The 13,705-nt window shown below is 42.1% G+C and overlaps 1 protein-coding gene across 1 annotated transcript in view; it reads right to left on the bottom strand.

Moving 5' to 3' along the window:
* Positions 1-13,705, bottom strand: part of KCP (kielin cysteine rich BMP regulator) — a 144,873-nt gene that overhangs the window by 58,291 nt on the left and 72,877 nt on the right. The window contains exons 16-30 of the mRNA XM_077264383.1: positions 12,778-12,860; positions 12,449-12,542; positions 10,612-10,691; positions 10,399-10,484; positions 9,690-9,780; positions 9,482-9,581; positions 9,209-9,294; positions 6,590-6,683; positions 6,319-6,471; positions 5,261-5,367; positions 5,041-5,134; positions 4,755-4,928; positions 3,977-4,059; positions 3,651-3,744; positions 3,218-3,400 (exon numbers count right to left, since the gene is read on the bottom strand). Of these exons, the coding sequence (XP_077120498.1) occupies positions 3,218-3,400; positions 3,651-3,744; positions 3,977-4,059; positions 4,755-4,928; positions 5,041-5,134; positions 5,261-5,367; positions 6,319-6,471; positions 6,590-6,683; positions 9,209-9,294; positions 9,482-9,581; positions 9,690-9,780; positions 10,399-10,484; positions 10,612-10,691; positions 12,449-12,542; positions 12,778-12,860 (1,602 nt within the window). The remainder of the gene's footprint in view (positions 1-3,217; positions 3,401-3,650; positions 3,745-3,976; positions 4,060-4,754; positions 4,929-5,040; positions 5,135-5,260; positions 5,368-6,318; positions 6,472-6,589; positions 6,684-9,208; positions 9,295-9,481; positions 9,582-9,689; positions 9,781-10,398; positions 10,485-10,611; positions 10,692-12,448; positions 12,543-12,777; positions 12,861-13,705) is intronic.

The raw sequence follows: 13,705 nt of genomic DNA, 5'->3' as shown, positions 1-13,705 counted from the left end.
CGCACGGCAGGAAAGACGTGGTAAAGCGGGGAACTGTACTGGCCTACCACCCGAAGAGGGGATGGGGCTCCATACAGGAACCAGGACTACCAACTGATGTCTTTGTTACTAGTTACAACGTAAAAACTCCCTGCTGCAGTCGAGATGGTGACCCATTGCAAAGGGGGGATCAGGTGACCTACACTCGCCACCGGAACGCACAAGGATGGTGCGCTCGGAACGTTCACCGGTGTGAGCCTGAGGGAGCGTCGCCTGTTGCCCCGATCATGACTGCTCCAGATTTGCCAGATCTCGTTACTGTCACCACCGTACGCCTTGTAGCGGCTGCTGAACTTGCAAGCAGGATTAGCCTTCAAATCCAGACACCGGTTGATCTGATGGCATCTGAGAGACCAACTACCAGCACAGGTGCTGCATCGGTCGGGGACCAAAAACCACCTTCTGCACCACAAGAGTAAGATCTTAAAACTCTGCATGACCTGTAAATAGTTCTTCAAACTGTTTGTTTTTGCTACATTGCTGCTAAAACCCGTCTAGGGTTAACTCTTAAAGGGATCCCTTTGTTGACCCGGGATCCCTACTGTTTCTGCTTTGTGGTTTGTTTTCTACCTTTTGTTCCGTTACTAAGAAACTGCTGAATCATGAACAATGCATGATACAAACTCCTTGTACATAGTTGCACCTTCTTAAAGGTGCTCTCTACTGGTTTTATATAAAAGACGGACTCTTTGCGAAGATACGGTTATTGGAACTGGTACTGGAGTCCTTGCTGCATACGGACTTGCAGCTTGAAAAGTTGCACCACCTCATAGAGACTTGGTCCCCTCTTAAAGGGGATGTTCATCGATAGCACTTAAGGCATGATGATGCTTTGAAAGAAGAAGTAATAATGTTGATATGTGAAAGTTAAATGTAACCAATTAGTTAATTGTAAGAAATGTTCAATAATGTTAATAGAAGGATGAGGACAGGAAGTGAACCCGTAGGGGTTAGTGGTGAGTCCTCTTAGGAGCCATATAGGGATGGCTCAGTAATCTCCAACTGAAGGAAAAACATGTTCTATACTGTGTATAGTAGTGGAAGGACAGAAGGCTCGGGCTGAAAGGAGCGGTCCTGTAATAGAAAGGAGAGGCAGTAGGTCTGGAGCCGTTAGGACAGGCGGTCCTGCAGACATAAAGTAGGAGAATGTAGCACAGTTGCTTAAGCCTTATAATGTGTTATAAGAAGGTCTTTAGTGGATTCAGAGTGTACATCCTTAAAGGCAATGTTAAATTAATGTTTAAAAATTTTTTGCACTTAGTAGAATACCCGGTTGGGTAAGAAAAGTTATTTGAAAGTATTAACATGTTTGTAACGTTTAAGTGTCCTCACCTCCCATAAAGGGAAGCTCTGTTCAAATATGCTTATTGTTATTGCACTCACAAAAATTGTATGTCTTTTTGCTGACATGTATTGTTGTTTTCTTCCCAGTCCCGGAGTACTGGATTTAACCGGGGGGGAGTGCAGCGCCCCAGAGTCCTGGTCGTTGCAGTACTGTGGCTCCGCCGCTAAGGGGGGCTATGGTACGTCTGATGGCACTGAAGGAGTTCATCTGACCAGGTATCACATACACCAATACATTTCACAGTCGGGCCTCCAGGGGGAGCTAAGGGTGCTATTTATTAGGCCACTCCTCACCGTGTGGGTAAACTGGGGGTCAGGCAGGAAGTTAGTTAGAAAGCTGACTGGGTTGGAACCAGGCAACACCTTGTGGCAGGGGGTGTTGTGTGGAAGATTCGGTAGGGTCCGTCAGGTTTGGGACCCTGACAGAGGCCTGGCAACAAGAAAGAACGTCACGGGACCGTGCCTGCTCAGCATAGCGGCGGTGCCCTAAGAAAGGATCAGAAGCGAGATATATTGTGCTGAGTGAGAAACGAGATCAAAGCAAGAAGGAGAATACCAGTAGGAGTCGTGCTGTAAGACCGAGGCAACATCCTACTGAGGCGCACAACCGGCGGCCGGAACGCCGAGGAAGTATTCATATATCTAGCTCCAAGCAATACTTCAAACCAACGGCAGGACAGTCAGTCACAGGCGGGCTGTCTCACCTAAATCACCTATGCAGACTTGGGGGGCAACCTGTGGAGAGGGGCGACTCTAGGGTCCCGGAAGAGCTCCGAGCCTACCCGTCATACGGGTGCGTCCCAACCATAACACCGGGAGGGACGGAGGATTAGCAGAACATCATCTAATCGAGTTGTTGTGAGGGAACACGAGAAACAGACACAACAGTTGTGGGGACTATCCCGTAAGCACAGCAGGGGAGGACCACAACACATAGCGCTAGCAGGAAGGCACAGATTTCCACCTGCAAGGAGAACTCTGGAGGTGCCATCGGACCGGCCGGACTTGCGCAGCCTTGTGAACTGTATTCCGGACTGAGGACCCAGAGACCTTCAGTAAAGAGGTAAAGAGACTGCAACCTGGTGTCCTCGTTATTTACTGCACCGCACCACCACCACTATCTACATCTATCACTGTACACCCCTCAGCAGGGTCACGGACCGGGTCTAGCCACCGTGACAACCCCAGAGCAGAGACTCAGGCCCGGTACCGGGTACCCCTCGGCCCTGTGGCAGTGGGGGCGCTACAAATACAGAGCCAAGAAAGCGCATGCCTGGTGCCCCCTAAGCGTGACACAGTGGTGCAGTCGCCCACAGCAACCTGTCTCAGATACGGACTGTTTTCACACCCCAGCTGTGATCCACAGGATACTGTATGGTTCTTCATTTGTGAGTTTTGGACAATAAAGACATTTGCGCTGTACTTCACTGGGTCACTGCCTCATTACCACACAGTGTGAACACGGACCCACTACACCACCTACTTATTTTCCATCTACAGTATCTCTGCCTTTCTCTGACTCCTGTAAAACCAGAGATGTCAATCACAGAAGAGATGAGTTGCGATTGATGGAAAACTAAGGCCTTACTAGGACATCCATGCACATCGTTCTGAGCATGGACTGACCGCAGGTCTCCCGACCCGAGCGTGACAGCTCCATGAGTTTCTATGAGGCTGTCACGCTCGAGTTGGGAGAGCCGCAATCTCGGACGGATTTGCACGCACATCTGAATGAGCTATAATTGGGAACGTGCACTGAATTGCTTGGCAGGCTCTCTAGAATCATTTTTGGCACACACAAAATAGAAATTCTCATTGTCTGGATAAGAAATACCATCACATGATCGGCAACAGTCTCCTTTAAGAGGGTGAGTGCAAGCTATAGGGGCACAGGGCTTGCGCTGACAGGTAACTGTGCCGTTGTTACATATACAGTCACGACATTTATCAGATGGATCATAGAATCGCTGCGTGTGTCTGTAAGTGACTCCAGAGTAAGGGCAGTCAGCTGGTGGTACTGTGAAGACAAAAAAGCAAGAAATTATGTTAAAATGTGCAAAACACTAACTATTCAAATTCCCTAATAATTTTTATTAACTTTTTTAATTGTAATATATTTTTCAAACTTAAGGAGGCAAACTGTTGTCTTTTAGAAAGCAGATTTGTTATTATGTATGAAGTATAATATTCATATAAAATGAATAGCATTTCTCTATTGAATGCTGGACCATATCTTTCTTTTGACCTAATTCTATATCTTGCCTTACCTGGACACTGTGGACAGCACTCTCCTTGGACTGGAAATGGCTCAGCGCAGACAACAGGTGGGCACCGTTTTGTTAGGCACTGCACATTACCATTCTGCAGGTATATACACAAATGAAAAAAGGATTTAAATACAGGCACAGTGAAAAAGCAGAATCAGGTGCATTTTGAATGATCAGATCCGAAGTCATGTGCCAGAAAAGGTGCGGGCTCATCGCCGTAGCCTGCACCAAACAAGGGAAGGGGTTAAAGATAAACATAAAGGCAATAGTGGGACAACGCTGAAGCAGAGGGCAGGTGGAAGGATACTAAAAAGCACAATACTTACAATGCAGTGACACTGTCTACACTTGTCTGTAGGATGCGGAAAGTCTGCACCATTAGGATATTCCTTTCCAGCATAGTTGCAACCTGTGAAAGATTCCCACAAAGTCACAATAACACCCAGGGAATGTATTTATGTGTCTACTACGATTTTCTCTCTTATTTCCTTTCCTTTTCACTGGATTACCATGTTTCTTTAATAAGGAAATTTCCTCCATATTCATAAACCAAGAAACCACCAGTTATTATTGCTTCCTTTCCTGAATTTTTCATAACATTTTTATTTTTATCACTATGGTCCAGAATAATAACCTGCCCTATTTCATAACAGGAGGGATGACAGCAGCACTCCCAATGAGAAATTCTCTATAAGCCTTTATTGACAGACGCCCACAGCATGATGTAACGTTTCGACCCTAGATAGGTTGATAAAGCCCTACCCTGGTTTGAAGAAGACCCATGCAGAGATGACGCATTGCCTCATCATGTGGGTGTGAATAATGGCTTATAAAGATTTTATTATCTGGTGTACTGTGGTCACCACTCCTTCTTTACACATTGAATATCCCACTAGACCAGGGAGTATGGACTTGAGGCACCCAAATGCAATTTTCTCATGATGAGATAGTGCTGGTGAATTTTCCTGATAATGTGTCTGCCCTTCTTCACACCCACAGCCTTAAAAATGTCTTTACTGCAAGATATTTAAAGAAAGGTGCTTAAATATATTCTATTTCACTCAGGTTAATGCAAATCAGGACATATCTAGTAATCAAGCTCACCATTGCAATTATTGTTACAGCAGGATCCTGGCAATGGGTATGAACACAGAGGCCCTGGACAGCCTCGGTCAGCACAGGTCACATGCCCATTATGGCACCCACATTCCTGGCACTGATTGTCTGGGTTTGAAAACTGTTCTCCATCCAGGAAAATATTATCAAGATATCTGCAATCTGAGAAGCATCGGCCACCAAATAAAAAATTGTTATTAAAAAATGTATCACATACAAAAAATGAAATACATGACAGCATGCTTTCCTATATACATGTCACACTGACTTTCACCTGGGCACGTGGCACAGCAGTGGCCTGGCTTTGTTTCTGGCCTGGCACATAACACCGAGGGGCAAACAACAGCAGTACACTGGACAGTACCATCCTGAACACAAATCAAAGTGTAAGCAATGAATCTGTAGGGTTTATATCCCAGTTTCTCAGGCACATTTATCCCCCACAACGTGGCATATATTCCAAAACAAAGAAAATTAATAATCAACTTTCTCACCTGACAGTGGCAACTCTGGCAAGGGTTGTCGGGGTCTGTGAAGTCTTGTCCATTACTGTATAGTCTCTGGTTGTAAGTACATGTGTCACACACTGGACAACACTCACCTAGTGTGAAATAAAGTACATTAACTATTTAAAGCACACTCCAATGTTTTCTTTATTGCAGCTCTGGAGTGGTGCTACCAATCTAAGTTCCCTGCCCCTGGTATTATACCTCCCAGCTGCCATCTTCTCCTACTATTGGCCCCTGATTCGGTTGCTCTTCTGCAGGTTGTGACTTGCCAGATCGCTCCAGTGTTTGCTGGTTGAGCCGGAAGTCCCTACTCAATATAAGTCTATGAGAACCATAACGAGGCCAGAACAAGGCTCTTATAGGCTTATATTGAGAGCTTGTGACTGTTACCACTGACATCCGGTCAGTCAGAAATTATGATTACAAGATGGCAGCATGAGACTGGAGTGGAGCTGGAAAGAGCTGAAAACAGTAAGTATAATACTTGAAACAGAGAACTTAGATTAGTGGCACCACTCCAGTGCTGAAATAAAAAAAAACCTTGAAGTGGTGCTTTAAAGCATGCATACTGTACGCTTCCTATCAATGAATGTACAATAAGTTAGTAGCTTATAGACTTGTTCTATTACTTACAAATATATTTACATTAAAAGCCATGGAAGAGTCATCATAAACAGCTTGCAATGATCCCACCAAATTCGTAACAATGAATAAACTATTAGGGTATATGCCCTACAGTTATAACTTGGTGCAATGAAGCATCTAGCACACCTAGTACGTGGGCCAAATGTATTATATGGTGCGCTAACTGTGCAAACATCCATGACTCTTCTTTTTGACAAGTCATTTTGTACATTACCAAATGTGACTCAATTTCCCTTACTATGCTTATACAAAATGGAGAACATCCATCAACATCAGTGAATAACAATGGTATCTGTAAACTGAGGTGTACGGTGTATTCAACCAGAAGTGAAATTTTAAATATAGCTCTGCCTCCATATTTGTGTACTGTGGTGTGGTCTTATATATGAGGTATTTACCTTCATTGTGGGTTGGGTGATGGCAGGACAGTGGGGGACACTGGCTGACCCCACACACTGTGTCACCATTCAAACAAGCACAAGTGCTACATGGATCACTGTCAGGTTCCCATTCTACACCCTCTACGAACTCCACTCCATCCTGGACACAGACTGAAAAAGGCAGGGATGTAGTCACATTAATCAAATTCCATGTAAAGAAAAAAATGAGATGCAAGTGAAGAAAGTAGATGTTAAGGATGTAAAATCCAGTGATTTCTCCATTGCTTACCTTTGCAGATTGGACAGCACTTATTTGGTTCTCTTATTGGATTGGGGCAGGATATTGGTGGACACGTCTCCTCCAGACAACGGACATTACCTTTCTATGACATGAAAGCTGTGTCAGTCAGAAGGCCTACTAGAGGAGATATTAATACTGTAGACACTGTGGACATTTTACCCCTAATGTCCCCTGTACTGAGACAACAGACCAATATATAGTTGCCGACACTGCCTCCTAGAGGTTAGCATGCCAATCAGGGAGATCTTGGGGCATGTACTTTTGATGCATAACCCCTCAGTGGACAAGTAAAAGTAGTTGAGGAAGGAGCACTTCATTAATATACTGACTACTAAATGACCACACATTGTATTTGGTATCTTCATCCAGAAAATGAGTATAATCTCTGGATATTTCATGCCATCATATTTTTCTTCACATTGAAATGTTAAACAGATGATTGCAGACGCAGTTTGATCTTTGTATCAAGGGGCAACAGATTTCTACAGCTTACATGCATTTGTGACCAGAAAATCTAAATTGTATAACCCACATCAAAACACTGTATTTATCCCTAATGTAAGAGGAAGTGACAATACTCCTGAAAAACCCTGGTGCTGTGTATTAGGCGAAGAGGCTGACGGGACCATGCGGAAGTAACCAGAAGAGGAAGAGTGGCAGGGGGGTCAAATGTGGATTTAATACCTAGTCAGGTACCATTGGCAATGGAATTCCTCAATAGTAAGAGTCTACACGCCAAAGAGGAGTGAGTTTTGATACTAAAGGAGAAAGCGGTCCAGACATGCTCAGGAGGAGACGCTGCAGCCGGAGTGACAGGCCTGACTGAGAAGCATGTGCAAGCAGGCTGCTGTCTAGTTACAGATTGGACCCAGCAGCACCAAGTGAGACCCGGAATTGAGGCTTCACTGGTCAAGACACGAAGACCTGATTTGCGCCAGTCGAAACCCAGAGTCTAAATTATGCCAGTCAATACCTGAATCCCAGACCTGCACCAGTCAAGACCCAGAGTGCAGACGACTCCGGTTAAGAGACAGAGCCCAGCCTTTTTTCCTCAGACCTGGAAACCACCTGACTTCGATCAAGCGCCCAAGATCCATTTCATACGTAAAAACACGGACCGTTGTCCATATGTGATTTTTATTCAATTTTCATCAGTGTTGGTTATTTCCATAACCCAAAGACTTTATGGGTAATTTTGATCCATGACTCATTTCTCAATTATATTTTTGAAGACACACAGTCCACAAAAAAACATGGGCATGTGAATAGCACTATAAATTCTTAAGAGAATCTGTCAGCAGGATTTTAACCCCCGCCCCCAACTATTTATATGTGCTTATAGCTCTTTCACTGACAAGTTCAACAATGCCTTTACAAGGCCAGTCCATTCTTACATTACTGAGAAATCGATCTTTGAATTGATATGCAAATGACGCTAAAGATCTGAAGCTTCTGTCACTCCAGCTCTATTCCCTATTAAGAGCGTTCTCCTTTAGCTTGACTGACAGCTCATTTGCTCAATGCCAAACAGCATATAGGCTGTCAGTTAAGCAGGCGATGCTGGGGAGGGAATAGAGCTGGAGTGACAGAGGCTTGAGATATACAAAAATAGTTCTTCAGACTCATTTGCATATCAATTCAAACATTGATTTCTCAGTTTGAAGAGTGAAATACTGTTGACAGATTTTCTATAATGGGTATGTGATCTATCCAAGAAAACCACAGCTAGAACAACTACATGATTCAGGGAGATCTGAATGAGACGCAAAAATCACTTTATTTTTTATCACTTTTCTGTGCACTTCTGTACATTTTTATAAATGCGGCTTAGCACCTACAAAACTTCTAACATTTTTCCTTTTTGTGACAAAATTCCAGTAAAACAAAGCAAGGTATGCATTCAAGAGTTTCACCCTTTATAGATAAACTGTATGAATGTTACAGATTAACATTAATTTTAGCAAACACTGTGAAATACATAAGGAATTGGTAGATCATAGATGATACAGTAAATGATTAGAAGTTAATGGTCTTTGAAGCAGTTGTTGAAAATGCTTTTTACTTCTCTCACTTGTATATAGATTTAGGTATAGGAGCAATGGGGGTGATTTATCAAGACTGGTGTTTCATTTGCCAGTCTTGAATGAAAATCTTCTGGACTAAGTTAGCTAAATGTATTAGGATGCACACACCTGTTATTACATTCTGCACATCTGTAGGCTGTACATGCCTTGGAAAATGAAGTCTATCCTTGCTATGTGTTGGCATAAATTTCCGTTACAATGTATGCCAATTTTCTAGCATGCATCACAGTAAATTTGCTGTGTGGCGGATTACCATACCCCTTTTGCTAAAGTCAACTTATTTTTGAGAAAAAGTAATAGGATTGACAGAAAAAAATTGCATCATTTTTGCTCACATACCCGTTGTGCCAAATATAGCATTTTTTTAAGTAAAAGAAATTGGTTTAGAGAATGATGAATCCCTCGCTAATTTGTATCAGACTTTATAGATAAGAGAAATAAGAGGTTATGTAGCTCTCCTCCTGGATACCACAAGCTACACTGTATGTTATTTTGGATTCTAAAGCATTACGGCTATACTCACTATACAAGTGCATTGGAGACAGGGTCCATGTCCCGGGGGTTGGAATGATTGTCCATCAGAATATATTCTTCGCTCAAAGTCACACACTGTAAAATTAACATAACACCCTGTGTTTTTAAATGTATAAATTCATATATTACCTCCCTCTACAACTATTACCCTCACAAGTCCGTTTTTACTTGGGATTTTGTTGTAACCCATATCATATTGTTGTTCATTTCCGTCTAATTTTTCTGACCTTACATTTGTCTCCTACTTTAACAGCTTTTTTACCTTCACAACTTGGGCAACATTTTCCAACAACTTTGCCAGGGTGACTGCATTGTTGATTAGGGCACCGTCTATCTAGATGGTCACAGGACACCTCTCCTGCCTTAAAAAAAAATCATGTAGCAATCAGTAGTTGATTGTTAACAGAAATCATATGATAAAAATCATTCTAGTAATTTACGAATGTTGAAAAAGAATATGCCATACTTACAGAGCAAGTGCAACTGAGGCAGGGGTCATGAGAGGCTGTAAAAACGTCTCCTTCTGCATATGAACGGGAGTCAAACTCACATCCCTCACACCTAATCAGAGACAGCAATGGTTGGTTTGGCAGAATTTACGAGTATATTCTCAGTTGGCAGATTTGTTGCAGAACTTTCTGTGACCGTTCACTCATCTGAATGTACATAGCTTGCAGAAATCTAGGCACATGCTGCAGAAACAACTCCATTCAGAAGAATGAAAAGTGTCCATCGTAGTGTGCTATTATTATTATTATTAGACATTTTTATAGCGCCTTTTATTCCATGGCGCTTTACATGTGAAAAGGGGCAAATATAGACAAGTACAATAAACATGAGCAAAAAACAAGGCACCCACAAGTACAGAGGGAGAGAGGACCCTGCCCACGAGGGCTCACATTCTATAGGGGATGGGTGAGGATACACTAGGAGAGGGGCATGAATATACATATACAATAAGCCAAAATAAGGATTACTACTGAGAAATTATTATAATAAATTGAGTAAAGTGGTTTCCAGTTTGGGGCACCATAGTCAGCTTATAAAATCTTGATCCCACAACATACAAATATGAAATACACACAAAATATTCAAGTCATCCTAAATAACAAAACCATAATACAACAGGTGCCTATTTGAATTAGAACCATTTCCATACATAGGTGAAAAAGAGGGTACCTCGGGCAGCATTCTCCTGGTTTTCGGACAGGATTTCTGCACAATGTAGGGTTACAAGGTATTGCACTGCACTGAACATTTCCATTCTATAAAACAATAGATATAGCTGATATTTGACGCATAACCAGGACAATAAATGTAATGACTGTAATGAAAAAATAAATCAAATTAGATTCTCAAGTATATGTACTCCAGAAAAATAGTAAGTCGCACCTCACAGACACAACGTGTACAAGGGTCAGAGCTTCTTACTGTTTGCCCATTCTGGTAGGTTCGACCATTATATGAACAACCTGAGAAAGCAAGAGATGCTACGAATTAGAATTTAAGGGGAATCTGTCACCACATTTGACCTATCTAATCTATTCATATAGGCAAAACCTGGCATGGAATGTGAGATATCTAAATACATCTAGCACTTGCCTAATTTTCAGAAAATGTTTTAGAAGCTGTCATGTAGTGACCCCTGTTACAGGTAGGGGGCGCTGCATGGTCTCTTCAGAATTTGCACGGGGGCGTATTGAGGCCATAAGCATGCATGGCAGTCACGGGTATAACTGTGGTGATGAGACAAAGTCCGGTAGGATTGTAAATAGCCGGTATATGTTGCAGAGGAAGTCTGCGCGGTAAGCCAGTAATGTTGTTCTGGGACCTGTAGTCCCACAAGTATTTGCTTAGTTTTAGAGGGGGGCTTGCAGGGCTAGTTTGAGAGCTGGGTGGGTGGAACCAACCACACACACCTGCCACCTATGGGAGTGGTTACAACTATGTAATGTGACCAGGGTGTGGGTCACATGGTTCAGAGTGTTTGGACCTGAATGGTCTGTGTTGTAGGTCCTGAAAGAGGTCAGGTCTGTGTTGGAAGCTTCTGTGAGTGGAGACTTCCTGGAAGCACCTGGTGAGACCATGTACCTACAGAGCCTGGGACGGCTTCTGTGTTGGCGAAGCCAGGACTGACAAGGAGTCAGCGTGAGAAGCGGAGCTCCTGGAAGGTAACCTCAGACAAGGAGGTTGTAATATATGGCAGAGAGGTTTATCTGCTACATGGACAGACCGGTGGTCATGATATGTTCGTGGATGTAACGATATGAACTTTACGTTATGTGGTTTATGCGGAGTTAATAAACCAAATAGACTGATTTATGTGAGAAAACCACTCCTGTGTGCTTTAATCCCGTGCCAAGCGAGTGTCCCCAACACACTCAGGTAGAGCTATCTCACAAAGCCAAGATACCATTCTGCTCCTGGTTGTGTTACGTGTCTACATAGTCTGCATCTAATAGACTTCTATGAGTTCTTATAAGTCAGTTGAGCCCATAGAAGTTTATGGAAAGAGACAACTGTCTGCATAGCAACAATTTTTAGCCTAAAGTAAAAATGTAGTCCAGACCACGCAGACTTGATCCAGAAAAGCCACATCTTCATTTTGAAAGCACTTGAAAATCTGTAAACAGAACGAGGACTAACAGTATTTAGATATCTCACCAATGCGTAATATTTCTATTGAATTAATTTGCAAATTATTTTACTAAAAAATTGCCACTTTATTAGTTTTTTTTGGTTCCAAAGACAAAATCCTTTAAATTAATCCTTTCAACAAAAAAAGGAGTAAAGCTTAATGGTGAAGTTAATAATAAACTTATTTTAAATTTTGTCAAAATGTATAACATTTGAGAGATTTCAAAGATTTCAGTATATACCATAGTAAGATCTACAATTGTATTCAACATCATGTATTCATTATCCTGGGGTTCAAGTATAAAAAAAGTTTTGTGGCAAAAAATGTTATAATTAGGACTTTAAAATAAACTTTAAATCAGTTTGATGCATTCAGATTTTGTCCCAGAATACACATTTAATGTGGTTTAGTCCATTGTGTGAAACAAACAGAAATATTTCTAACTGCACAAAATGATTCCAAGAGAACAATGTAAATAACCACACTGAAATATGAGAATTAAGCCACCCAAAGGACATTTTTAAAAGTCTATAGTATTTGATAGAAAGACTTCGACCCTGAAAAACCACAAAGGTCTGGTCAGCGACATACCATCACACACGGGACAGCAGGTTCCTGGCCTTGCTGGAGCTGGGTTTCTGCACAGAGAGGCACAATGACGCTTCTTACATTGAACTTTGCCTTCCTACATTAAGAGAATATGAATCGTTAGTGGGAGAGAAAATCAATTAAAAATTAATATTGTTTTAAGAAACGGGTATTATGGTTGTACGTCATAAAGAGAGAGAATTAATATGCCATGAAATGAATAAAGCCAGAACAAAAGGCAGGAAGCAGAAATATTCATGTGAAAAGGAGTAACTGGAGGGGCAGATTGTCTAGCTGTTCTAAGAGATTACAGAAATATTTTAGTTTTGTACCACACAACGACAATTATGGCACGGCTCTCCATGTGGTCTCCATTCCTCTTCATGTTTGCGTGTTACTGTTCCATCAATGCAGCCTACAGGTGGATGGAGTGGATGAGATACGGTTCAGTTAGCACAAGATATTAACTGTTTCAGACACAGACATAGACAGAGCAAAAAAGAAAACCTTTAAGAGTTGCCACATAGACCAGTCAGCACTCTCTGTAGTGACTTTATCTCTGTTTTCTACTACTTTCTTGTTTGCCTAATTATTAAATCGGTTTTCCACTACTAGGACAACCACTTCTCATTCCTTATCTTTGGCCCCATTAAAATAAAAACACCTATACTCATCTCCAGTGCCTTTGTGGTTCCAGCAGTGTTGGCACTCACGTTCCCAGGGCTCATGTGAGGTTGTTACTTCACGTGAGCCCTGAGACCAATTGGCGCTTGTGTCACGGTCACCACCATCGGACATATTGAACATCAACAGGAAGTCAGGGCTGCGGCTGCTTTTTCACTTCTTCTTGATGTTTGACTTGTCCAAAGGCAGGGATAGTGAATCTGGAACTGATTGAGCACAGGGCTCACATGACATAACAACCTCACATGAGCCACAGGAATGCGACTGCAGACACCACTGAAACGGCGCCGGGACCAAAAGTGAGTATAGGTGTTTTTATTTAAACAGGGCCAAACATGAGGAGTGAGAAGGGGTTGTCAAGTAGTGGACAATTTCTTTAAATAAATTGTCATTTTGCTTAATCAACTGAATCTAGTCAACTCCAGCTCTCTAAACAGTTTTTTAACAAATAAGGTTCTCCTCTTTCTGTCCAAATGTAAAAAAAACCCCACTTAATTGATGTGTAGAGACATAGTCAATCATAATTACCTCAACTTCTGCATTTTAATTTTTCCTGTTAAAGGTGTGACAAAGTCA

This window comes from Ranitomeya variabilis, chromosome 5 (genome assembly GCF_051348905.1).
Source record: "Ranitomeya variabilis isolate aRanVar5 chromosome 5, aRanVar5.hap1, whole genome shotgun sequence".
Lineage (NCBI taxonomy): Eukaryota > Metazoa > Chordata > Amphibia > Anura > Dendrobatidae > Ranitomeya > Ranitomeya variabilis.
Note: the sequence above shows the minus strand (reverse complement) of the source record. Positions and strands in the feature narration are given on the sequence as shown.